Below are 27,319 nucleotides of genomic sequence, written 5' to 3'. Positions count from 1 at the left end.
TTTATAATAAGTTTATAAAATTTTGTTCAAGACATTACATTCTACTACATGGAGAAATGGACTTTTCGTCTTGGGATTTGTCCCCTACTAGAATAACCCATTCTCATCTCAAGTCAACTCAAACCAACATCTCCTGGCTTCCTTGCTGCCTCTCCCAATTCCCTTTCTGAAATGTGTGCCACTTTTCCAGTGAGCTGTCTTTTCCATTTATCTGGCTCATGAAAATCCTTCTCCTTAGGGGTGTCCATCCACATTCACCTTATGTCTCCTTATGTCAAGGTATCAAATAAAAGAGAGTCAAGATGAGGCTGGATGAAAGGAAATGGTGTGAGTTGGGAGAAAAGGTACGAAATGAAAGTTGGCATGAAGAGGGGGTAGGATAGGAAAAGCAATGGTCAGCAAGGCCCTTTCATCATGCTCTTAAGCTCGAATACTAGCAAGTCTTTAAACCAGCTAAGGCAGAGGATTCTAGAACCCAGCAATCTTGATGGTTTTCCTTTTCTGCCTGGGCACATTATGAGGTAACATCTCCCAGCCTCCTGTTCCAGCAATTCTGTTAGAGCCATGGGGCTGAGTTCTGGCCTGTGGAAAGGGGCCAGTTCCACTTCTGGTTCATAACAGTTTCCTATGGGTAATCCTCCACTTTCTTTTCCCCTTCTTTAACAACTTTAGGGCCCACATGTTGAAGATCAAAGTGTCCCAAGACGGAAAGACCTTGAGTCCCTAAGTGACTGTATGGATTAGAGACTAGCTCCACCCCACAGCCCCACTCCTCTACCTATTCTGTCGACAGCACTGGCTGTGACCAAACAATAGACTTTATTTCATTTCATTTCATTTATTTTTTTTAATTGCTTGAAACCACTGAGATTTTAGGGTCTTTGTTATAACAGTTATCCTATACTAATATAAAGGCTAGTGGTTTTTTTCTCTACTACTCCTATTCATTCACTTTAGTTATTCATTCAAAAATATTATTAAGTCAGAAAGCTTCAGTGATAGGCCCTGATACAGATTAAATTACACACACACATACATACATACATACATACACACACACACATACAACCTTCTTTGGATCTGCTAGCTAAACAACAAAAATTAATACTGACATAGGTTGAAAGAAATTATTTTACATGGAGTTTAAATATAGCATATCCAGGAAGAGGGTATAAAAAAATCAGAATATGTAAAAGAAAAACAGAACCTTAGAACTCCTCCAGCCCAACTCCCTCATCTGGTCAGTGAGAAAACTTAGGAGGCCTTACCATTAAAAAAAATTTTTTTTAATCTACTATTATTTTCTAGATGAAGTTCACATACGAAAAAAAGGGACTCTGAGCACACAGTCAATAATTTAAGAAGACATTTTTCAAAGGACATCATTTGCTTCCTGCCTTAAAACTCTTCCAGCACTGGAGGGGAAGCAAACACACACTCGTGTGTAAGGCCACATATGACACACATGGCCCAGCAGTCAAAAGTATAGCATTACTGCAGGAAGCCCTCCCTGACTCTTTTCCAGGCTGTGTCCAGAGAGAAAAAAAATCTCAAAAACAAGCAAGGGCAATTTTATTCAGAGCGAGGCAAGCCATGTCATACTTTCTGAAAAGAAAACTGTATTATTCCAAGGAAGACCTGCAGGAAATAATACATTGACTCCCCTCTCCCAATCATGTTTACAAAGCAATGATCTGTCAGCGCTCTCCTTCATCGTGGCTCTGGAAGGATGCTCTAGAGAACAGTTTTGAATTCACTTGATTTACAGACACCATGCGTGTATCATCTGGAAGCGAAGAGGATGAAATGTCATTCTTATATAGGAGCTAAATTTGGCCGAGAGGCTATTGCTTCTGTGCGATCAAATCAAAAGAAGAGACTACATGTTTGTTCACTCTGTGTTCTTCCACCGAAAGCACATCCTCAGAAGCTGAGATTTCTTTTTTTTTTTTTGAGGGCAGAAATCATGTCTTATTCACCATTCCTTTCCTAATTCCTCCCTAGCACATGGTTGGCACAAAATAGGCACTAATAAAAAGTTAAATTTGAATAAAATTGAGGCACCTGGAAGAAGTGCTCTGGTTATCATGTATAAAATACATTTATCATTTATAAAATAAATAAATATGATTTGCAGGTATAATTAGTCTGGAAAAGCATAGGGTGGGCTGAGGGGGTGGGGGATGCCAATCTTATCCGTCTTTGCTCTTGAACCCTCCACAAGCCTGGAGGAAAGGGATCGGGAGTTATCTAGCTCAGAAGCTGAAATTTCATTTCAGTGACTATCTGAGAGGTGGTTTCCTAGAAGCAGACTGGGTTGTTGTTCCTTTGATTTATAGCGGGAGTGTTCTTGGGAGAAAGCTTTTAGGTATGAAGGAGGCAGGAGAGTGCAGGCAGAGAGGTTAGGTTAGAATTGGATTTAGCTAAGACTGGCTTCAGTCTGACCCCATGGGGAGCTCTGGAGTGTGAGTTATACCTCAGAGTGGACCTACCACAAGGTTTTATATACCCACATCAGTTAGTCATTGACTGGAGCCAAGGTGGCAGTTCCAAGGGTAGTTCTCTGTAGAAGAGGTAACTGAGTTGTTAGCAGTCAAACCCGCAGCAGCCGGGGGATGGAGTACACCTGCCAGGTAAAGGGGCTCTGACCGGGGCACCAGTAGCATCCATTCCAGTGCATTTTACTCTAGCTCTTTCGTTCATGGAATGTCATGAACGACTGCACATTTTTACATATAACAGTTCAAGAATAAAGGCGTTCTTAAGGGTACTGTGAGTTTCCCGTTTCTCTCATGCCATATTAAAATTTACTTGCTATACCTGGTTATAATTAAAAGGATGTTAGGCTCAATATTATTTTAGAAACATTATCAAAGCCCCTTTTCCCCCAAATCTCTTCCTAACCCTAAAAAAGTTCACAATTTCATCACATAGTTTTATTTTATAACTTTGGAATCACGCTTTAAATTTATCTTTGAAAGATTGGTTTTACTTGTAAGCCTCACATTTGTCACGTTACTGAAACGTATTTGCAGAACTACTACGTGCTGGGCATTTTGCTAGGTTTGGGGTAGACCATGATGAACAAGACAGTTTCTTTTCAAGGAGGTGATGGTTTTGAGAAAAGTCAACACTTGAAAGTAAATGACAATGAGCTATGATGATGGACTAGAAGATTCCATGGGAACATGCAGGAAGGGCACCTAATCCAGGTGTGGGGTTTCACAGGAGAGGTGGATTTTAAGTCAAGGGATCCAGGATGGTTGGGACACTGCATCACTCTCCCTGCTCAGGTACCACTGCAGCACCCACATTACAGCCCATCCTCACATGCCAGTCAGCTCTTTATATCAAAGCAATAAACTCGATGAAAAGAAAAACCACGTAAAATATCTGCATTTTACATGGCAAAATCATCGGCAAATTCTAGCTTTGTGATTCAGCTTCACTTTAATCAAAGCCAGCTGAATGGTTTTCAGCCCTAAACAGCTAGAAATGGGTTTGCACTTCCCCAAACATTTCTAGATCTATAAATTATCCATTTCATATCAGGAAGCCAATCTCAGTACATGTGTGTTTGCGGATTAAGCACCCTCATAAAAAACAGAAAACTTTAATTAAGCAATGAAGAATGTATATTAGGGGATAGAAGATTAAACAATAAGCATAATGTGAGAATTCACTTAAACCGATACGTTTATTTTTTAAAGCGCATAAAATCAGCCACTTACAAACAGGGGTGTTTTATAACATGAGTAGCTCCAATCATTTTTCCTTTTTGAGATTCCCACCTCAAAATATTAATACGCACCAACAACCCACATTAAAAATAATTTTTGCTATAAAAACTTGAAAGGCTTTTTATAATTTTTTTGGAAAACATTTGGCTCTGAGCAACTTATTAAGTTATGGTGGGCTATGATTTGTCAGCAAAAGGAAATCTATCCAAAATGTGTCTTCAAAAATCACTGATGTTTGAATAAATACTAAATTTAACCATGGTTGAAGTTAGCAAAGTGTAATGTTTTACAGACATTTAACTAATTTATTAATTTTCATTTTTCTTTTCCATACACGAGAGCAAACACATATGATTTTTTCAGGCGGCAAGCACTTTTCGTAGGCTCTTAAAAAGTTTGTAGTTTCAAGGTACTGTCTATGGCATCTAAAGGATGAAACAGATGTGCCCACAAAGTGTGTTGTAACTAAAGTTAGAAGCTAGAATATTTATGTTTATGTAGATAACAGAAATAGCACTCAGAGCTAGTGACTCAGTTATGATATTCACCATCCATGCCTTCTTTGAAGCCTGCAAGGGTGGACCACGGACATGAACCATAATTGGCAGTAACACAGCCAAACAAACTCAAGCAATGAAGACTAAAGACACACTTGAAGAAACCCATCTGCACAATTTCAGCCCTGAGAGCAACGGCAAGAGACCAGCGTGGCAGTCAGCCATAGGAAATAAGGCTTTACTTGCAACTAAGGATTAAGACCAACCACCAGATGAAGAGGCCAAGGGGTAAAAAGCCACAGACTCTGTAAACACTGGCCCAGGTTAGAGATCCAAGATCAATCCTGAGTGTGATACTATGTTGAGTCACACTGGGGAAGTTTCAGTTTCTCTCTCACTCACACACACACACACACACACACACACACACACACACACCACGTATGTGTGTATATATATGTTAATATATACATATATTTTATATATGTACACAATACACTACTTTTTTAATGTACAAATATATATATATTACATATATAAGTTAAATGTATATATAGAAATATAAACATGTGTATAGTTTAGTAACCTGCAGTGGTGACTTCAGTGAATTACAACCACAGCAATATTCTACCCAAGAAACTACTTTGACACACAAAGGGCTTAACATAATATACTATCCAGTGATTCTAAAACCTAGCTGATTATTAGAATCATTAAGCTTTTTTTTTTTTTTTGCGGTATGCGGGCCTCTCACTGCTGTGGCCTCTCCCGTTGCGGAGCACATGCTCCGGACGCGCAGGCTCAGCGGCCATGGCTCACAAGCCTAGCAGCTCCGCGGCATGTGGGACCTTTCTGGACCGGGGCATGAACCCGTGTCCCCTGCATCGGCAGGCGGACTCTCAACCACTGCACTACCAGGGAAGCCCTCATTAAGCAGGGAAGCCCTCATTAAGCTTTTTTAAAACTATACGTGCCTAAGTCATACCCAAGACCTTTTGTATCTGAATCTCTGAGGCAGAAGCTCAGGAATCTGCATATTTAAAAAAACAAAACAAAACACAAAACAACAATTTGGTCATTTAAATTGTGGAACTGCTGGTTTACAAATATAAAAATGTCTCGCCTGACCCCAAGAGACAGCGTTAGAACCAGAGTGCAAGACAGATAGCATTTGTAACCTATGCCCCAATAGAAGCATCTTTAAAGCCAGTGATAACATGATACTAATTTCCTAAGTAACAGTTCTCTCCTCGGATGGGCCACTATCCAAGTAAAAGTGAAAAGTAATCACAGAAACATATTCTTATGTGTGAACAATCAATTTCTACTTCCTCAAGAAAGTCACCCAAACTGGGTTCCTTCTCCACAAAAAAATGCTGGGTGAGATATCTTCAGTGACGGAGTCCTTCTTATTCCTATTTTTACTGGAAGAGTTGCCCATATTAACAAAATCCCACTTTACCCTTTAACATAATTTTGTGGAAGGAAAGAGTGCAGTGTTGGCGCCTGAGAGTGGATTATAATCCTGGCTGCAATGCTGGCTTGCTGTGTGGCATTGTTTGAGTGACTTCAACTTTCTGAGCTTCAGATTCTTTGTCTATATAATGGGGTCACAGTGCCTAGCATTCATGATTATTCTGAGGATTGGAGAACATAACATTTGTAAAGCACTGCACTTAGTCAAGAATCAATGACAGTGGCCGCTGCCTTTTTTATTAAAATAATCTGCCAAATCCCAATTGCATATACTGTCATCACTGTGGTTGACTGGGAGAATGTTTTCCTGGGATTTTATAAAAACCCGTTTAGATCCATGAAAAGGAAAATCGTATCGTTCTCTCCACTGGCTTTGTGATGAGTTTTACATTTCCTCTTCTGGAGGAAGGAAGATACTCAAGGGGATAATTATCATGAATCTTAGTATTTAATAAAACAGTCCTTAGATGAATCTCTCATCATAGCTTGACATTTATGATAGGAATTAAATCCAGATTGTTGACTCAAGTTCAATTTTTCAAGTATATTTTAAGTCCAACTCGCCTTGATGAAGTGGGACATTCATCACAAGTATGGCCTTTGTTTACATCACACCCACATAAAAAGGAAACATGTTCCAAACATCCTTTCAATGTGGACTCCAAGAAAATTAAACGACAAGCCACTTGCTTTTTCTTTAGACTTTTTTCATAGTTCATTAAAATCTTCTAAGGTGCCTTAATAATGCTAAGGACAGGCATTATAAAATATTGCACTGTCCTGACTCATTAGGTCTACACTGAAAATAGTGAATACTTGTATCAGCTAAAGTTGCAATTTTATATAGAAATTCTTTATATGAATTAATTCCCACAATAGCTCTATGGAGTCGCATATTATTTTTTCCACTTCACAGATGAGGAAAGTGAGGCTTGGGCTTTTTAAGTAACTGGTTCAGTGTCACATGGCTGGGGTTCAAACTGAGGTCTGGCTAACTGGCCAAGTCTCTGATATTTACCACTGGACCATCCTGCTTCTCGTAACCACACAAGTTCAGCAGAATTCATATGTAGAACTTTTTTAACAGTATTTCACCTTTTAGAGATGAAAAAGGAAGGCTGTGGTTATGGCATGAAGACAGGAGAGGCAGGGAGCAGTAACTTGGGGGGAAGGAAGCATTCCAATTTCAGTTTACTTGGAATTTTAAAACTAACACCCTTGGTACAAAGGAGGAATTACTACCTTCCAGATGCCATACCATATATATCTCCTGGTCATTTTTATTTCTTGTCTCTCTGACTTTTTATAAAACCATAGTAAGAATTGGAAAATAAAAATAATTTTAAAAGTTTCTATTTGGAATGCTTGACAGAAAGCTGGTGGTCTTGGATACGAGGGAGCCTCAGAACTAGAAAAGAGGTAGTTTTTCCTTTCCTTTTCAGTTCTTTCTTTCACTGCTTATACTTATCATCCATGTCTTGCCCGTTTTTCCTGGTTTCTCTAAGGACCACCTGGGTGTCTAGGGTGGGGGATGAGAGATCCACCCTACATCAGAGGAACCCAAAGATCACAGGGTGGACCCTGGGGTCAGAGACACCAAGAAAAGAAGAGGAAGGAGGCAAACAGGGAAATGGCAAGATTGACAGTGGAAAAGAAAGATGAGACAAGGATTCTGTTGGCTGCAATGACTCAGAATGAAAACTGATGCCTGAATACATTTGGCTGTTAACTCTGCACTTGCACTGTTGCTTTATATGGTGTGGTCCTGCATTGTGCTCTACTGGCTTCCCAGCAAGAGGCTGAGACTGGTTTAGTGAAGAAGTCCAACTTTTGCTGGACTTGCTTATAGCCTGAGGCCCAGGATTGCCTCTACAAGTCAAAGATTCCCCTTGGGAAAAGCCAGAATAAGCTAGAAACATTAGAAAACATGTTTCCTGTTTAAAGAGGAGATGCTTAATCTTTTTTTTTAGTCTCTGCTAAACCCTCCTTCCTTGTAGACTAAATGAATAAGTGACATTGGCACTGGCTCTGGGTAAGGGATGCTAACCTTTCCCTAAGCTAATCGTCAAGGTGATGGCTCTAGCTTTGGGCTATGAATTCTTAACAGTCTATAAGAAAAGACAATGATTAAAAAGGAAGAATGACCAGTAAGGAATAGCCCCTCACTCCTACAGCACACCTCACTCACCTACTCTCTGCAGCTCTCCAAGGAGCTAGAAGCACTGATTGGACATCACCACGCATATTTATCCCAGCTTCCTCCTTCTTTGCCTTGAGTGGTCTTTACTCACGCAAGATCAGAGGACATGAGGCACAGTAATGGGAAGTCATTTCAGGGCTTTGAGTAAAGAAAAGACAAAATAACCTTGTCTTCCTGATTCCCCAGACAGTTTTCTGGAATTAGTTTCTCAGGCATTTCAGCAGTAAGTTTCATCATCCAGTGTGTTTGCTCTCAGTCTGTTCTATGCCATGGTTGTTACTGTCATTATTATTACTTATAATTTATTATGATTATTACTACTACTATTATTATTTCCTTTCTGAATGCAACTTTGCCTTTTAGGATAGCCTAAGGCAGAGCAGGAATAATCTTAAGTGTCTGTCCTTAGCTCTCTTTCAGCAACACCCTCTCCCACAGCCTAACCAGAAAGAAGGAGCTCCATGTCTGAGATCTGTTCCTACCACTATGAAAGTTGGTCCTGGACCTCCAACTGTACAATCCTGCTAAATAACTATCTAATTGTTTTAGACCCTTTATTTTCATTAAGACCCCAGATGCTTGACTAAACAGATCAGAGCCTCCTAAATAACTCTGTTTTCACCCATCTTTCCTCCTAGCTTGACTGTTTCCGATGAAGACCCATTGGTTTTCCTGGCCCCAGGGAAGAGTCATGGTCTTGATTCCACTTCCTCCTTCTATTTCTTCCTGGTAGATGATGTACAAATTGCCTCCTTTAGTTATTGAAAGTCTCTCCTGTTCTGGATATTTTCCTTCTGGAGGCAGTAATGAACAACTCTCTCTAGGCTGAGCATAGAACATGGCACATAGTATGTACTCAATTAAGATATGTGCTCAACTAATATCTTATTAAATGAGATGTTATGATATTGAAAAATATTGGATTGGCCAAAAAGTTCATTCCCGAACAAAATTTTGGCCAACCCAATATATAAGTGGTCCCTTCCTCAAGCAGGGCAGCCCCTCCTCACGCTACACAATTCTAGGCGGCACCACTATATTTTATTCTGTGTTTTCGGCACCTCCTCAAGTTGTACTCTGGAATAGTATTGCCCTCAATATCTTTTCTAAAGCAGTTGTCACAGGATTTGCACAATCTTTTTTTTAACATGGCCCTATAAACAAAAAGTATCCTCTGGAAACCAGTTTTAAAAAGCAATTCCATTCCCATCCAAGAATTTTTCAAAATAGCAATTAGAGACACTTGAAAGTTTTACCTCCAGATTGAGCGAGAGAGGGAAATAAAATCTATGTACATATATATTAACGCTTTATTACATGCTAAGACTTTTTATCCTATAGAATAAAACATGTTTGGAAGAATGGCAAAATATTTATAAAACGTCTGCATTGGTATATTGGTTTTAAAAAAAATTCCAAACCCAAACGATCTAGACACTAATCCAATATGTTTGATTTGGGAGTTCCTTGCCAAGACTAGCCTCTACGCATGGATAAATCAAGTAAATTCACTGAACCAAATCTTTAGAATTGCTGTTTTCAGAGCTTCAGGAATCATGAAGGAATCTAGGTGTGTAACCACACAGGATTTTAGCCTAAGCCCTTTGCCAAAACATACAAATACTTTTAGACACTCCTTCCACATGTACAAGAAACCTACATAAATCTAACTTTTAGAGAATGCCTCTTTTAGATACCTTCACCTGGACATGCTTTACAAACTAATTCCATTTGATAGATAGAGACTAAACTGAGATTTTAAGCAAATGAAAGTTGGACATGAAACCAAAAAAAAAAAAAAATAACAACCCAACATGGAAGGAATTTAAATTCACACACCTACACTCCTATAGAAAAAATGATTTCCTTATTCTTGAGCAGTATAGCTAAAGGCAGCCTTGTTTGAGTAAAGAAGTGTGTCTTCCAGCCAATCGTTTGCTAACCTAGTGGGTTAGTTGTCCCCAGAAATACCAGGGAATGTCACCAAATGTGTTGTCCTTTACTGGATTGGATCTAAGTGGTGGACACTATATATAATTCAGTCTTGAGAGAAACTGTGCAGCTGCCCACATGTCTACATCAGTGTCCTTTTAAGGAAGACCAGCCTCTCTCCCTTGCTGAACATGTAATGACTTCCTATTGCCTTCCTGTTAAAGCTCAAAATCCTTGGTCTGAAAAAAAGATAGCTGTTGTGAGTTTGTTTTTACCACTTCAGTTTCATCTCTTGACAATCTCTCCACACCTGTGTGCACACACGTGTACACTCGTGCACACTCGTGCACGCACACACACACACACACACACACACACACACACTGCAGTCTAATCTCCAGCCATACGGAACTAGGTTCAGAAATGGAAATGCCCCACCTTCTCTTCAACTCCACTCCTTTATATGTCATATATGCTGTCCTCTTTACTTGCAATAGCTTTCCTTTCCTCGTGTATCTGGCTAATTTCTATCTCTCAGTTGAAATCCAGTCTGTATGGTGCCCCCTCTGGGAAGCTTTCCCTCACCCTCCAAGTCTGGCTTAGTTACCTATTCTTTGTGCTCCCACAGGGCTCTGTCAATACTCCCATTATAGCATATGTTTCTTATTTGGTTCTATTTCTCCCCAAAAGCTATAAACTCTTTGAGGACAAGAACCTCAACCCTGGCTCAGTGAAGACGTGTTGACTAAACAAACTCTAGTTGTTAACTCGTCCCTCAACCATCCTTATACTTTCTTTTATTGCTGTCCACTTGAACAGGAATTGATAATTGATGCATATTAAATAAATGGAGAATATTACAGAGAGTCATAATTACTAAATTCCAATTCATATGATTCTTGATTTCCTTTAGGTTTGCTCCTTGAGAATTTGAAACAACTGGAAAATCTGTTAGACCAATGCACAGTATTCAGTGCAAACTATATTCAGGTTACGGGAACATTCAGAAAGAGGTGTGGTTAATTTGGGAAGGTTTGATGAAAGTTTCTAGATTTTGAGGAAAGTTATAGACGTGGAAGAATACCAGTTAAGGGAAACAGATGCAGAATTGGTAGAATGCAGATAGATGGGAGGAAACAATAAAGAGAAAAAAAAAAAACACCTGGTTTGCCTTCCATGCATAGAACTTGCCAATAGCAAGAGTGACTTGGTGAGAAATCTACTGTGCTAACGAGCAACCTTGGGCAAGTCCTTACCCTTTGGCCTGGTGAGCCATCACGTCCTGGTGAACCAACACCTCCTGGGATGCCCTAGATACAGCAAGGACAGGAAAATGGCAGAGTTATCAAGTTATCGAAACCAATTACCCTCTCACCCAGCTTCCCTGAAATAAATCAAGGCCTCCAAACAAACCCGATAGCATAAAGGTGAGGCCTTCCTGACTGAGCATTCAGAACCCAGAAGTTATTCACCAGAAGGAAAAGAAGTGTCCCCCACCAGGGCTCACCCAGGGGAGCATCAGTAGGACCTAAGAGGGGGCTGAAGTAAACGAATACACGCTAATGGTCCTTAGTGTAGAAACCACTCATTGCCAAGATCACAACTACAGACTTCAGAAGCTACAGTCTTCTTTCTTCTTGGCAAAGCTCTAGAGCTGAGAGCAACGGAATAAAAAAATAAAAGTAATACCTGTGGGCCAGGAAGTCCAGTCGCTCCTTTCTCTCCTTTTTCGCCTGGCATTCCCTGAACAACCAAAAGGACATGGGGTTAAGTTCACATAGGTAAATAGGTAAATTCTCAGTCTTTTCTTTTTCTCCACTGACTCTTTTAACATTTCCAACATTAAATTGCTTTCACACTAACATCCAAATACAGCGTATTTCACTTTTCACATAAGCTACACCACCTAGGTAAGCATGCCTACAGACCAGAACGTTTATATAGCAGAATAGTTTAAACACAGTGTATACAGTCTGATATGGCTAAGCTCATACTGTAAATATGTGAGGGGAGTTGAATATTTCAGTATTATTTATAGTTTAGATTTTAAAGCTTATATCTCTCCATATTTTTGTTTTGTTTTGGCTAGAAATTTATAAGAATGGAAAAGCAAACACAGTACCTGACAAGTAGCAGGACCTCAACAAATAGTAGTAGTAATAGTGGTAGTAATTATACAAACTGGCATGTTAATGCTTTCTAAGATGTGAGAATAACTCTGGAAAAGACTTCTTAGCTAGGGAGACACAATCATATGCACAGAAAGATTGCTAAAAATGTACTTAACAGCATCATGCTTCAAATACTAATGACAGAGATTGGCTTTTATTCCTTAAATCTAGATCCGTCTAGTAAGATCACTGAAAATCAGTGAGTGGGATTGAATTTGTTTTCATTGGTACAAACAACTTATACAAAGAAATGTGGCTGTAGAGACTATACTGTCTATAATCTAAAACTCAGAGCACCACACTTTAAGGCCTGTTGAGATAAAGATCATAATTAAATGGCTTTCATGAAGCTATTTCCACAATTACTACAAATGCAAAATGAATAACTTAAATTTGTATAACATTTGTCACTTTCTAGATTTTATCATACCCCCTAAGGACTTAGTCAAACAAGAAAAAGGGCCATACATGTCAAGCCCCGCTTTCTTTTCTATAGACAAATTATCTGTGTATATACCTACTCCCTAGGCACATATCTGTTTGTAAAAGACCCCCTTCATTGAACAAAAAATTGGCTAATGAATGAAGTCTCAATTATTACTTTCAGTTCTTATTTTTAGGGGTTGGAAGAGGCTGAGGACCATTATCAAGGCACAGAAGACAAAAGTTCATTCTATATAACTCATGGAGAAGTAATAACAATAAAACCCATCTGAATGTTTACACACAACTCACAGGCATTCCTTGAATGGACAGACCACTTGGTCCTTGGGGTCCAGGAGGACCCTGAGGTCCCGGAGGGCCTGTTTCACCCCGAGGGCCATCCGGTCCCTGGAAGGCAAGAAGTCATCCCAAAGGTAAGTTAAACCCTCTGGTACCCAGAAATATCTGCTACCTAGATATTTCTACTTACGGTGTTTATAATTTATTTCATTAACTAATTTTTCCTAAGACATAAAACACTCATAGGATAACAAGACACCAGGCCTCAGATGATCCACCTCCCAGGCAAAGTGTCATCAGTAAAGCAAAAGAGTAAACACACAGTAGTTGCTGCAACTTCATTTATTTATTTTTGCTTACATAAATAGGAACATTGTGCCAATTATGTGAGTAACTAGACGCCCACACTCCACAACAAACCCAAAAGATATAAGTGATACAAGACTACCCTCTTGGTTTGTGAAGGTTCACACCATCCAGCCGAACTATAGTCTCTCCCCCTTCACTACTGTGAACTATCTATCTCTGGGGCACTCGTCTGCGTTTACTGAAGACATTGCCTCCCTTGTAGTGTATGAGATGGAGCCAAGACATCAAGTATCTGCCTGAGAAAATGTGTCACAATCTCAAAAAATAAAACAAAACAAAAAAAGAAGATATCTTATGGTCTGAGTTTTGAGCTGCGTAGTACCTGATTAATTATCTTCAGCCTTCTTTCACTGACTTCTCCCCTGTAAGCCTGCCCCCACCCTCCACATTCGCTCTTACCTTGCTCTACTTGTTTCCAATTTTCTAGTAAAACAACATTGCAATGTTCTCTTCTCCATGAATAAATACTATGCAAATTTAATAAGTCACCATACTGAAGCAGTAAGTCAAGCAAGATGGTTGGAGCGATGATTCGGAGCAACATGGTGAAAATGAGATAGTAAATTATAAAGGGGCTTGAATGTCATGCTAAGGAGGGTGAATTGTGTTCTCAAAGCAATCACACATGACTGCAGGTTTTAAGAGTATGATGTGATCCAGTATAACTTTAAAGAAATGAATCTGGGGGCAGATGTGAAGAACCAATCAAAAAATCAAGCCACTGGAGCCAGAAGAACAATTAGAAGATTTGCCAAAAGCCAGGTACAGGATGATGGGGCCTGAACTCAATTAGTGGCTGGGCTTCTGCCAACCCTTAGGGCACCTTTGTGCAAAGTAGAAAAATGTGTACCTTGACATGGATTGGCACCAACTTGGTCCTCTTAGTTGGTGCCTTTGTACAGTGTACAACCTGAACCACCACATTTGATGGCCTTGGGCAGTGAGAATGGAAAATAGAGCTGTGTGTTTGATTATACAGTACCTGGTGGGAGGGGAGAAGGAGGAGGCTGAAACCTAAGAAATTACCTGGAGGACTGCTGCCTAGTTGTGATTCAGTGCTCCCTCGATACATCTTTTTTGCAGATAGAGGAAAAGAAGACTATATATGAGCAAGAACTGCCTAAGCAACTAAACCACTTGGAACACTGACACTCTATTTCTTACCCAGAAACCTTTCTTTTCACTTAAGTTACTAAATTTTTTTTTGATGAAAAAACACAAGCTTTTAAGAATAAGGGAAAAGGCTTCAACACAACTTTCATAAAAACATAAGGAGCTTTAAACTGCGAAGGGTGAATATTACTTAACTCCAAAATTATATTATGGCTAGTGATGTGAGAGGGAGGAAGAATGTTACCTTTGGGCCCAGGTCACCTTGTTGGCCCTTTGGTCCTCGGAGTCCTGGACCACCCTGGCAAACAGATGTTAAGTATTAGCACAAAGACAAATCTGAAAGCAATATATTTCATTCATTTTACTTAATAATATGGATTATGTAATTCTCATTTTGTATAAAGGCCAACACATTGTGTAATGGTGTATGTGCATCATGATCCTGAACGGGAAATCTACCCCCCAGATTCACCTTTTCCTGCTGATGATTACACAATTTGAGCAAACGTTCTATGCAAAATCCCTTTAAATTAAAAAAAAAAAAAGCTACAGGATCTTTTAATTGAGTGTGTAAGAGTACAGCTATTGATGACGCAAATAATAAAAATATACTGTTAATCTAAAATTATGCATGTCCTATACCAAGACTTTGAGATTAAATTATTTAATTAAATTGTAAAAAGCATATAAAACAGTAACAATTTAATTTTCTTTATTTATACCATAAAAAGCTAATGACATTAGTGTTTCTGAAACTTCAGGTATTTGCATTTTCCCCTCAAAATTTTGTCATATTAGGGGCTTCCCTGGTGGCGCAGTGGTTGAGAGTCCGCCTGCTGATGCAGGGGACATGGGTTCGTGCCCCGGTCTGGAAAGATCCCATATGCCATGGAGCGGCTGGGCCCGTGAGCCGTGGCCGCTGAACCTGCCCGTCTGGAGCCTGTGCTCCGCAACGTGAGAGGCCCGCATACCGCAAAAAAAAAAAAAAAAAAAAAATTTTGTCATATTAATGCACTGCCTGTACTATTATTTAATAGCATTTTCTTTATATACATACATACATATGTACATACATAATAAATATGTATATATGTGTATATGCATTCTTTGTAAACATATGCTTTGTATATGTGTACATACATATATGCAAATATACTCTGAATATTTTTTAATTGACTCATATTTCACTTAAATCTATTTTGAAAGCAAATATTATGTACTATAGTAGATGGAAAAACATATAGATACTTAAGTATATAAGTATTATATAATACTTAGTAAGTATATAAGTATTCTTATATACTTACTAAGAATATAAGATAAACCTAAAAATATGCTATAAATAATGTTGGTAAATTTAGCTAGATTTTGTTCCTAGTGAAGTCTGTGAGCAATTGGTTTGCTCTTTGTTAAAAAGGGGCATGGGTAAGTATTAGAAGGGTCATATGGGCACCAGTCTGAGAATATTGCTTTCACTTGAGCAGAAGGATGAAAAGATCATTGAAAATGGAATAGCTTTCTCACTATGTGAGTCTAGTTGATTTCCTGCTATGTCCATGACTACTGAAAATCATTTTGTGTACCATCAGCAAAACACTTGCATCACTTGGGAAAAGACTGGATCAGGTGATAGCTAAGGTTTCTTCCAGTTTAGCAATTAAATTCACTCCCCCGCCCCCATCAATATTAGTTGGTTGCTTACCTTCCAGACTTTTAAAATACAATTAAAAAATTGTGTTTTTTGTATGTGTATCTATAGAAAATATTACCTATTATTAGTGTTTTTGTGGTATTCTTTGATATATATAGATTGCATATGTGATAGAACACTTTACATATATTTTTGAGTTAATATGTTTTTCCATAACATGACTAACTTATTCTAAATGAGTTGCACAGTTATCTGTACAATGGATAGTTTGTTTAACCATTCTTTCGTTATTGGAAATGGAGGAGTTTTGCCCACAATTTGTTGCTGTCTAAACGATACTACAATTAACATCCTTATACATGCCCTGAGTACAAACTTTAAGATTTAAGTACAAATGTTAATATTTAACATATCATCAAGTAGAATTTTCAATGAAATTTAATGGATAGGCAGATATATTGCCAAATTGTGCTCCAAAAAAACTGTGCCAATTTATTCATCTGCTAGGAGTTTGAGGGTCTCTGCTTCTCTAAACCTTATTAGCACTTGATATTGTTAAACTTTGCATTTTTATGAACCTGATTCGTAAAAACAATACCTTACTACTATTTTAATTTTTATTTCCCTTAAAACTACTGTGATTGAGCATCTTTTCATAACATTTGTCCATTTACATTTTATTTCAATACAACTAACAATTTATATACTTCACCCAGTTTTCTATTGGGTTATAAGTCTTTTACTCTTTAATGTACAGAATTCTTCATATATTTGGATGCTACATCTTTAACTGTTATAGATGATGCAAATGTTTTTCCCAACTGTGGCAGACACTGTTGGTTGACTATCAAAGAGTCTTCTCTGACTCCTTTCATTTTTCCAGCTATAAAGACAGAGATTTGCTTGCTCAGCCTCCTTTGAAACCAGGAATGGTCATGTTAACTGGTTTGCGCCAATTTGATCAAGAAGCCACAAGCCTAAGGAAAGCATATTTGGAAACTGGAACAAGCTTGGGTCTTGATAAAGTTGCTGAGCAGCCATATTTGCTTGGGATCATCTACCTTTAGGTCTTTTGTTGAGCAAACAATAAATGTCCAAATGTCCCAATGATTTACACCACTGTGTTAGTCAAATTTTCTGTTTCTTGCAACAAGCCCAATGCATCCCAATTAACATACCCATTCTGGCACACCTCTTTAATTTTGTGTGCTCATCTTAAATGATTGTTTTTTTTGTTTTGTTTTCTGTTTTGTTTTTTTTGCGGTATGCGGGCCTCTCCCTGTTGTGCGGCCATGGCTCACGGGCCCAGCCGCTCCGCGCGTATGTGGGATCCTCCCGGACCGGGTCACGAACCCGCGTGCCCTGCATCGGCAGGCGGACTCTCAACCACTGCGCCACCAGGGAAGCCCCAAATGATTGGTTTTTAACTGAAGGTTTTGGTCAAATGTGGCAGTTTGGCTCACAGATATCCATACACGATGTACCATGTCTATAAATCCAGGAACCTTTTTATACTTCTTATTTTCCACCTTACCCCTAAACCTTATCATGGAGTAGATGACAAGAATTCAACAAATGTTTGTGGATATAAACTTCTATCCTTTTAATAAGAAAAGGTTAGTCTAGGCAAAAGAAATATGGTTCTTTCACCCATGGCTTCCTATGGCTTTTCTAGAGTTTTATTGGCACGTAATACCACTGTGTAAATTCTTGAGTGAGAAAATAATCACGACTATATTAAATCATCAGACGAGGTTTATTGCATATTGTTTGGGATCCTATTTCTTCAATGGTTTATTATACTTTAAACATTTGAAAATGTCAGTAGCTTTTCTGTTTTACCTCTCTTTCTCTCCAAGTCAGAACTCAACCCTTCTCTTTCACTTCTCTGCTGCTTTTTTTCTCATTATGAAGTTTGACTCTTAGGTCATATGTAAATATTTTGTAACTTGTTCCAGCAGCACTGCAGATGAAAAAACTTGATAACCCTCCAGCTAAAAAAGCTTATTAATGCTACTTAAAATAAAATAAACATTATTCTAATTAAGAGAACTGAAACCTTAAATACCAGGAATGAAGAAGAAACAAAACACCAGAGCAACAGGCACGTACACTGAGGCTGCCTTGGGGGAGGAAGGGGAAGATGCTTGTGGGTTTGCTGGAAAATGTGTATTTTATAGCCCACACAAGGCAATGAAATGTGAACTGGGACCTATGAGAAGTGGAGGAAGCATAGAATATGAAACATCCTTTAAAGCTGAGGAACTTGAAAGGCTGCCCTCTGAATGAGCTAGAACAACAACACAAAGTCTCAGTAGCAGGTGGAGGATCAAGATGTTTTTTCCACTTTAGCTATGGGAGGGGTAGTAAATGTCTCCACTAAGAAATATTACCCAGGGGCTTCCCTGGTGGCGCAGTGGTTGAGAGTCCGCCTGCCGATGCAGAGGACGCGGGTTCGTGCCCTAGTCGGGGAAGATCCCACATGCCGCGGAGTGGCTGCGCCCGTGAGCCATGGCCACTGAGCCTGTGCTCCGCAACGGGAGAGGCCACAACGGTGAGAGGCCCACGTACCAAAAAAAAAAAAAAAAAAAAGAACACGGACACTGTTTTACAGTCATCATAAGTGAAAGCTCTCACACCTGGCAACATCAGACAGTGCTGGTGAGAGGCAGGGCAACTAGACCTCTCATACAGAGTGTGTGGGAGAGGATATTGGGACCACCACCTTGAAGAGTAATTTGGGGTTTTTTCGTGAAGTTGAACATGCACCTTCTTTTTTCTCCAACAAATCTAATTCTAAGTGTTATTGCAAGAGCACTTACTCAAGCTTGCAAAGAGACATACAAAGGACATTCACTGTAATGATACTGTAGTAGGAAAATACTCCACAGTAATGGGTCAATAAACTCTTGTTTATATAGTGGAATTCCTTACAGAAGGTACAACGAATAAACTAAACAATGTGATTAACCTTGATAAAGTTGAAAGACATACTTTGGGATGAAAAAACGCAAGACACACACAGTCGAAAATAAATCTTTGTTTTCAACTCCCAGATTAAACTAAAGACAACTCCTTACATCTGATCGATGAGTTATAATACACAAAATACGTTGATACATATTTTTCTGTGTATTCCTCACAATACCAGTTCAAGAGGTGGGTGTTGTTTATACATGAGGAAATGGAGGTTCACAGTGGCTCCATGTATTACCTAGTCTTATTTAAATTTAATGCTTTTACCATTAACTCCACATTTGCTTCTTTGGGATAAAGAGTCTTTTGTTAAAAAAAAAAAGTATCAATATTCGGGTCTACGGCCAGAGCTTGAAAGAGTGTTCTATGTGCCAAAGATAAAGGAGAGACTGATGGGATATATTCCAGATACATTCAGCAGGTTCTCTTCCTTTTCGTTCAGTTCGGTAAGTGTGCTACACAAATGAAGACAAACTATGTTGGTGGGGCCGACCTGGAGCAAATGTCCATGCTGCACGCCAGCTGTCAGCGAGGGGTATCTATGCATGCGTGCTGACCGCACCGGTTGCCAACAGCAAGCCACGTGTAAGCACAGGTCCGCCTCAGAACATTCCTCCTGCAAGGTCTGGATTTCATGTGCTCCTGCATCTTCTCCCTGTTTTCTTTCTGCCTTGATATATTTGCCACTTCCTAACCAAAGACCAGCTATATCATACTTATCTTAAAGAAACGCTGATAACCCCAGGTTAGCAGGTTAGACATAAGTATTTAGACTTATTACAAAAGATCTATCACAGTCAATTCAAAGACCCAGAGAGTGGAATTATATACATTTTATATTTTTAAAAAATATTTTCTTGCCTATTGGGTGTAAGATAGACTCAAGGATATATTGTACAACGCAGGGAATATAGCCAATATTTTATAATAACTGTAAATGGAAAGTAACCTTTAAAATTGTATAAAAAAATTTTTAAAGACCTATTTGTAGAGATATATAGACAGTTACCAACCTATGCTAAGAATTTTTAAATGTATTCTTTGAGTGAAATATATAAATTAGCATGATTTTGCAAATTAACATCAACACCAACAATAAAAACCCTTCCTTTTGTAGTATTTGACCAAATGAGAAAAGGTTATGTTTACTTTTTACATGTATGTTTACACGTATGAATCTATATATATATATAATGTTTATAAGAAAAAAATGTTTTCTTTCTCTCTCTCTTTCCCTCTCTCTCTCTTTCCCTCTCTCTCTCTTTCCCTCTCTCTCTCTCTTTCCCTCTCTCTCTCCTTTCCTCTCTTCCTCTCCCCTTTCCTTCCTCTCCCCTTTCCCCGCCCCCTTCTTTTCTGTATGAAGTTCCAGTCACTAATGGAGAACTTCATGCTCACATGGGATACTTTTCCCAGTGATTTTGAAAAACCTCCCTTCACTATCAATGTTGATATAGAATGGGCAGAGGGGATGTATGCAAATCTTACAGCAACAAGCAGGGGGCCGATGTTGGCAACATTCACACTGAAAATAAGCCACAGGACTTCAAAGGGAAGATTCTGAATAGATAGCACTGTGAGACATAGTGTGGTGCAGCAGTTAAGAGCATCATCTATAGGAGTCACGGAGACCTGGATTTGAAGAGCAGCTCCTCCAAGCTGTGTTCTTTAGGCAAGTTACTTGACCTCTCTGTGCTTCAGTTTGCTTGTAGGATTAAGTGAGTAAGTATTTAGCACAGTGATGGGCACAGACACACAACAAGTGATAGTTATAAATATTATTAAAGAACAATTTAAGTTCAAACTAGGCAATACTTACCGGTGGGCCTGCTGGTCCCAGAGCCCCTTTATTGATTTCAGAACAGGAGCAGGAATGTGGAAGCTCTGGGCAGGTCTCTTCATCCCTCTGAGGAGAAAAAGAAATAGCATAACTATTAACAAGATGGTCTATACAAATGGCTTTATGGACTCAAAGAAAACACTTTAAGACACTTCAAAAAAATTAGTAAGTGAGCATTAGTCTAGAAAGGCAGAGAATATTCTCTCCTGACCACAAAATCTTTTCTTGAAAGAAACAATGAATGGCTCTCTAGATCATCATTATTATCAAAGGATGTTGATAAAACGAGCTTGGGAATCCAGGTGAAGAAAGAAAGGCAGAAGTGGGTGCAAAAAACAAAATTCTGGTTACTATTTAATTCAGTTGGAGGAGTAGTACTCTATGGACTAAGGGTCCTGAACACTTCCTTTGTGTTACAACATTTTTTTCCATTTCAAAGGATAAAAGAAAACTTGTTGGAATGGTCCATCAAAACAACTGCATCTACACTAAAACAAAGAAACAAAAGAAAACAAAAACAGTGCTTAAACACATCATCCCTGTAACAATTTTAACTACTGCTCACCTTCTGTGACTGAAAGTAAGAAAACATCACAGCATCAATCTAAAGCTTTGGGATAGGAGGTCATTTCCTCTTGGAGAATTTTGCTGCCAGGTAACACTACAAGATAGATGATGAATACCAGGCTGAATGTATCTGAATGAGTTACTGGAGTGTAAACCAAGACAGAGCACTTGCTAAGGGTTATTGAATGATTTGTGAATGTCACATTTGGAGTAGCAGCTAAAAAGAAGTCTTCCCTGGGATAAGAAACTACAGAACTTTGAAGGGTTCATCTGTCCCTTTGGATAGAGAGAAAGTGAGCTTCATTTTCTAAGACCTTGGGGAAATGTAACGTTAGAGCTGAATAGAGCACAGATGATAATTAAATTATCAAGATGAAAATAGTCTCTGAAATATTCACAACAGAAACCTAAAAATTTTGAGCAAAGAGCCTTTATATGCTTCTCGCTAAATATTGGACGATAGTTAAAAGTTTCAGCTCATTACAGGATAAAAACCCTGCTAACATATCTGGCCTGATATCTTGGGCAGCTTGAGTGAAATACAAACTTAAGTATCCTGAACGATCCCCCCACATTAGGCTGACAGCAGACCTCCTATGACCACAGACTCGGGAATGGTTTCGCCATGGCTGTTGACTGTGTCTCCATCCATGTATTTCTACCACGGGATTTACACATCTTCAGTGATAGAAATGAAAAGGAAAGTTTTGAGAAGGGCTGGGTCCTTCCTAGGAGATGTGGTGATCACATTTTCCGTAAGATTCTGAGTGTTTCCCTTTACAGTTTCCAATCCACCTGCCCATAAGCATAACATCACAGTGTCTCTGATGTAATTCCTCACCACAGTTTAATGGAAACTTATTTTGATGAAAAAAAAAGTTATTTCCTTCTTAAACATAGTCACCATGAATTTACTGCCTGCAACAGATGATGTGATCTGGTGTAAGGTCTTAAAAAAAGCAAATCTGTTAGACTTGATAAAGTCTTCCCCATGCCCATTCTCCCAGTTGAATTCTTAAGATATGATGCCTGTCCAACCATAACAGGGTCAACATTTCAGCTCACTGGTCCTAAAGATCCTTAGTTATGAACAATCTGTCTTTATATATACAGGTACCCCCTCCCTGTGAATTACACTTGGTATTAATAATGAGAAAAGTTTATTTTTCTAGCAGCCTTGCATAGGTTATATAGATCATGACTATGATTCCCAAACTGTGTGGAAAGATGGCCTGGGGCAGTACAGCAAACTCACAGGGGCACTCTGAGTGTTTAAAAGAATTAAGAGAAACAGTAATATTCGGCACCCATTGGACTTCGTATGAACGACTAGCTCAAGGGAGTTCACAGCTTCAACACTAGATTTTTGATGTCATATATTTGCAAATCTGGTTTTTCAGCAGTAGCTATGAAGGAAAGCAAGTACCATGGGGAAAATCAATGTGGAAAAAGAAATGAGAATGGTGATGTCTGATCAGATTCCAAGACATGAGAAATAGTGCATTCTCCACAGGCACACACATCCAATTAGTAAGTAGTTGTGGTTATTTAAAAATAAGTTTGGGCTTCCCTGGTGGTGCAGTGGTTGAGAGTCCGCCTGCCGATGCAGGGGACACGGGTTCGTGCCCCGGTCCAGGAGGATCCCACATGCCGCGGAGCGGCTGGGCCCGTGAGCCATGGCCGCTGAGCCTGCGCGTCCGGAGCCTGTGCTCCGCAACGGGAGAGGCCACAGCAGCAAGAGGCCCGCGTACCGCAAAAAAAAAAAAAAAAAAAAAAAAAAAAAAAAGTTCATCATTTAAAATTTTCGATTTATGTTTATCATTTTTTCATACAGCTACTGAGTTGTTAGGATGTAAAGACTTATGAAGATGTTTGGACCTAATGACCTTATGTATGGAATTGTTAGGTATTTCTTTGGGCTCGGGGTGCCATGAAAAACATTATTGTGACACCAAAGGCTTCAGTGAACCTGAAATTTGGGAACATCCGGACTCTGTAGAAGGCACTCTGTGGAGCTGTGTCGCTCCCCACTGTGTATGTCAGTATGTCCTGCTGATTTCAGACACACCTCCTTCTTAATCTCTTTCTAATTTTCATCATCATCATCACAATGAATTATCTGTGACGTGAGTTTTGTGAAACAGCATTTCATTTTCAGGGAAAATTAAATATAACTTTAGAAAACTTCGGTAAAGAACAGACCAAATAACGAAAGAAGAATTCTTACCAGGCCAGGAAGTTCACAGCATTTGTCTTTACTGGCCCATGATGTGGAACAAATAATATCAAACATCTGTAACTGGAACTTCAATTTAAAAAGAAAATTGTCATTCAATAAAAGATATATAGATACATTGTGTTTATAATTGTAATGATTTCATAGTATGTATTACATAATAGAACACCAATACATTTATAACATAATATTACAGTGAATAAATTAAAAAGTCATTCTAACAATATCAATCTTTGTTCCTCAAACATACAGTGATTTAAGATTTTTGTCAGTAGTTACTCCATCCACCATCTAAACCCCCTTATTTAGCACAATTCCGCCTTCCGTCTCTACCTAAAAAAGCTTAGTGCCTCTGTTGAAATCCTCCCTGTCCTGTCCATCACAGTTACTCCGAGTGCCTCTGTAATCCCACAATGCTCCATACATCTTTTATAGCATATGTCCCACCATACAGTACAATTATTTATATTTTCTTCTCCTCAGACTGGGAGGTCATCAAAGAACATAGAACCACTTATTCATCTTTGTGCCCCTTATCATAACATGTGGTATGTAGAGAATTCCCTGGTGGTCCAATGGTTAGGACTCCATGCTTCCACTGCAGGGGGCATGGGTTCTATCCCTGGTCGGGGAACTAAGATTCCACATGTCATGCGGTGCGGCCAAAAAAACAAAAACAAAAACAACTTGTGAAAACATGTGGCATGTAGTAGGTATTCATGATGAAGACTTGTTGAATTAATTCTGACTTTCATCATTCATGCATATATTTGGCTACTTTTTTTTAGTGCATAATGCAAGACAGATACCATGTAGACCTCCTTTAGGATATGAAAATGAACAAAACCAGAGTTCTGCCCTCAAAGAATTTATAGGGAGTAAGAGACAGACACATAAATATTGTTTACAATGTGGTGTCATAACAGGCTCTCATACGGTATTGTGAGAATCTGTGCTAAGTGTATTTTTATTTAAGGCATCGATCACACCATAAATATTTAGACAGTCTTGTTCTACTCATTTATGTTGACAAGTTAATGTATATTTTGAAACATCTAGAAACATCATTATAATATCATTAAGGGCTCACACTAGCTTCATGATGTGACCATTTCTAATACTATATTTCTTCCTATATTATTTTCAAATATCGAATATCATCATGAGTTTGGTATTAATAGATACACACTACTATATATAAAATGAACAGCAAGGATCTACTGTATAGCACAGGGAACTGTATTCAGTATCTTATAATAACCTATAATGGAAAAGAATCTGAAAAAGAATAGACATTATCTATCTAGCTATCTAGCTATCTATAACTGAATCACTTTGCTGTACACCTGAAACTAACACAACATTGTAAATCAACCATACTTCCATTTAAAAAAACAAAAAAGAAAAATGTGTCATCAATTACAGAGCTAGGAGAAGGATGAAATTCTTTGCATTTTAAATCTGTAACTTTCCTTCAGCAAGTGGTGTTTTCAGCAAAAGCTGGAAACTCTTGGCGCCGTATTTTCTCTCATCCCTGTCAAGGGTCCCCTGGATGAAGACGAGAATACTCAAGTAGTTGGTATGACTGAAATAGGTTACTAACAATGCTTCCAGCATCACAAAAGAGCCTGCCCTATCTGACAGTAAAGAAAATGAAGTCAGGCTTTCTCTTGTTATACCCAGGAAGAATTGTGCCTTGCTGCAAACATCCTTCCCTAAGTGAGTTTTGCAAGATTCATAAAATGACACAAATTTTGAAAGCAGATGCATAAATCAAGACATCCTGTTTTCTTTTTTCAATATAAAACTATTGTGTTATTTGAAGAAATAGTGCATGATTCACTATTCTTTTTTTTTTCTGTATTAAAAAAAATTTTTTTCCCAAAGGGCATGATATTTAAGTCTGCTCAGGGAAACCATACAACAAAATTATGACCATTAAAAAATTAGGTTTTTAAAATTAAAGCATTTTTAAAGAACACGGCTGCTGATTTTCATAAACAACAATAGCAACAAAGATATTTCAAGGAGCATAGAGATTAGGAGGCTATGGAGCTAGGCTGCCTGGGTGTAATCCACTCACAAGCTAAGTCACTTGAAACAAATTATTTAATGTGTTGGAGTCTCAATTTTCCTTACCTATAAAATTAGGATAATAATAGTAGCTATTCAATAAAGTAAGAATAGTAGCTATAACAATAAAATGAACTCATAAAGGGAAATATTTAGAACAGTTCCCAGAATACAGTTATAAATAATAAATATTATTTCTTTTTTTAATTATTTTTTTAATAAATATTATTTTAATGTAACATGTACAAAAGCCCTTTTATAATTGATCTTTAAGCTGTAGGAGTATATAATACAGAGGCCAAAATAGTAGAATGAAAATGAAAGTGATGCAATATTGAGAGCAGAAATATAACAGTAGTTTGTGTCCCCAATAATCAATGTTTTGGTTGAGAAAAGTCTTGGCAAATAACAATAGCCGCAAACACTTGTTGAAAAACTTACTATGTGCCAGGCATTACCCTAAGGACTTTGCTTATATCATTTAATCTTTCAATCACCACTATGAGGTGTGATAATCTTTCAATCACCACTATGAGGTGTGATAATAATAGTCCCATTCTGTAAATTAGGACTTGGGACGAAAAAGTCAAAGTAATTTAAGCACATGTTGAAAGCTGAATTCTGGCTGGGATTTGAACAGCACACCTCATTTTCTTGTGGTTTCTTCTGCAGTAAACAGATCATTAGTCTAATGTTTAAAATGTAGATACCCCAGCCTAACTTGACAACGCCATTTGTCTGGGGACATTTATTAAATGGGTCCCATTATGACAGCATTAGATAGATTCAGTCAATTCTGTAAGTCATTCATCCATTAAGAAATTTTCCATTTCTGAATAGAGCCCTCAGTGTGAACACATTTTAGTGAATGGAAAGATTTATTTAAAGCAAAGTCTTTTTATTAGTCCCAGGATATACCAGGCTTTCTTGAAGTTTTTCGAATTCACTGCCCAATCACCTATAACAGTATAATGTCTCCATACAAACCTTTGGCTAAAATTCCCCTACCCTATTGAGTCACTGAGATTCTTATGAGTTCATTTTATTTATTCAAGAGGTCAAATACCTACTAAATGCTGAATGAGGCTGATACTATCATTTGAAGAATGCTTGTGGGCTGTCTTTTCTTTTTCAAGTTAGATGAAGTCAGCAGCCTTTTTTGTGTGAGTACAACAAATTTATTCATAATTGTTTTGCATTCGTAATAGTTTAGATTCCTCAGCCTTTATTTAGAGACTTCTTTTCCAAGGCACATTTCTGGGGATTGTTCTTTAAAAATCTGGCTTTTATTCCAGAAGCAATTACACACACATTTATACAAATTATGGAGGAAACATTACAGAGATGACATGTCCAAAGATCTTATATTTGAGTGCCTTGAAGTGCAAGACAATATGGTTCAAAATAAATCATACTTCAAGTGACTAAGAGGCAGCCCCTTTTCACTTCTGCAACTTTTTCCCTTTGTAACTGACTGAACATTATGAAAAAAAATATCTGGCCAAATAAAAAAAAAAGTACCCTCCCACTTTCACTTTTTATAATCTCTTTCAAGGGAATACTTAGACAATTACAAACACTTTTTCATTACTGGACATTTTTGTTTGGGTGTAGCACAAAAGGCAAGTCATTTGGGGTCAGATGTTAGCATGAAAATAAGATTAAAATATTTCTTGGCAGTTGAGTCACTGTGATCTGTGAATGGAAATTAAAATGTACCCCTGGCTCAACTTTCCACTCAGTACCAGTTTTCATCTG

The 27,319-nt window shown here is 38.3% G+C and overlaps 1 protein-coding gene across 1 annotated transcript in view; it reads right to left on the bottom strand.

Annotated features, from left to right (window-relative positions):
* The window catches only part of COL14A1 (collagen type XIV alpha 1 chain), a gene marked incomplete at its 3' end in the record, with an annotated part of 266,456 nt that overhangs the window by 42,102 nt on the left and 197,035 nt on the right, over positions 1–27,319 (bottom strand). Inside the window, exons 37-42 of the mRNA XM_082858482.1 lie at positions 23,480–23,557; positions 20,665–20,751; positions 14,466–14,519; positions 12,752–12,847; positions 11,535–11,588; positions 11,102–11,155 (exon numbers count right to left, since the gene is read on the bottom strand). Coding sequence (XP_082714608.1) covers positions 11,102–11,155; positions 11,535–11,588; positions 12,752–12,847; positions 14,466–14,519; positions 20,665–20,751; positions 23,480–23,557 — 423 coding nt within the window. The remainder of the gene's footprint in view (positions 1–11,101; positions 11,156–11,534; positions 11,589–12,751; positions 12,848–14,465; positions 14,520–20,664; positions 20,752–23,479; positions 23,558–27,319) is intronic.

This window comes from Leucopleurus acutus, assembly GCF_964270905.1.
Source record: "Leucopleurus acutus genome assembly, chromosome: 17".
Taxonomy (NCBI): Eukaryota; Metazoa; Chordata; class Mammalia; order Artiodactyla; family Delphinidae; genus Leucopleurus; species Leucopleurus acutus.
The sequence above is the reverse complement of the archived record's forward strand: the minus strand, read 5'-3'. Positions and strand labels throughout refer to the sequence as shown.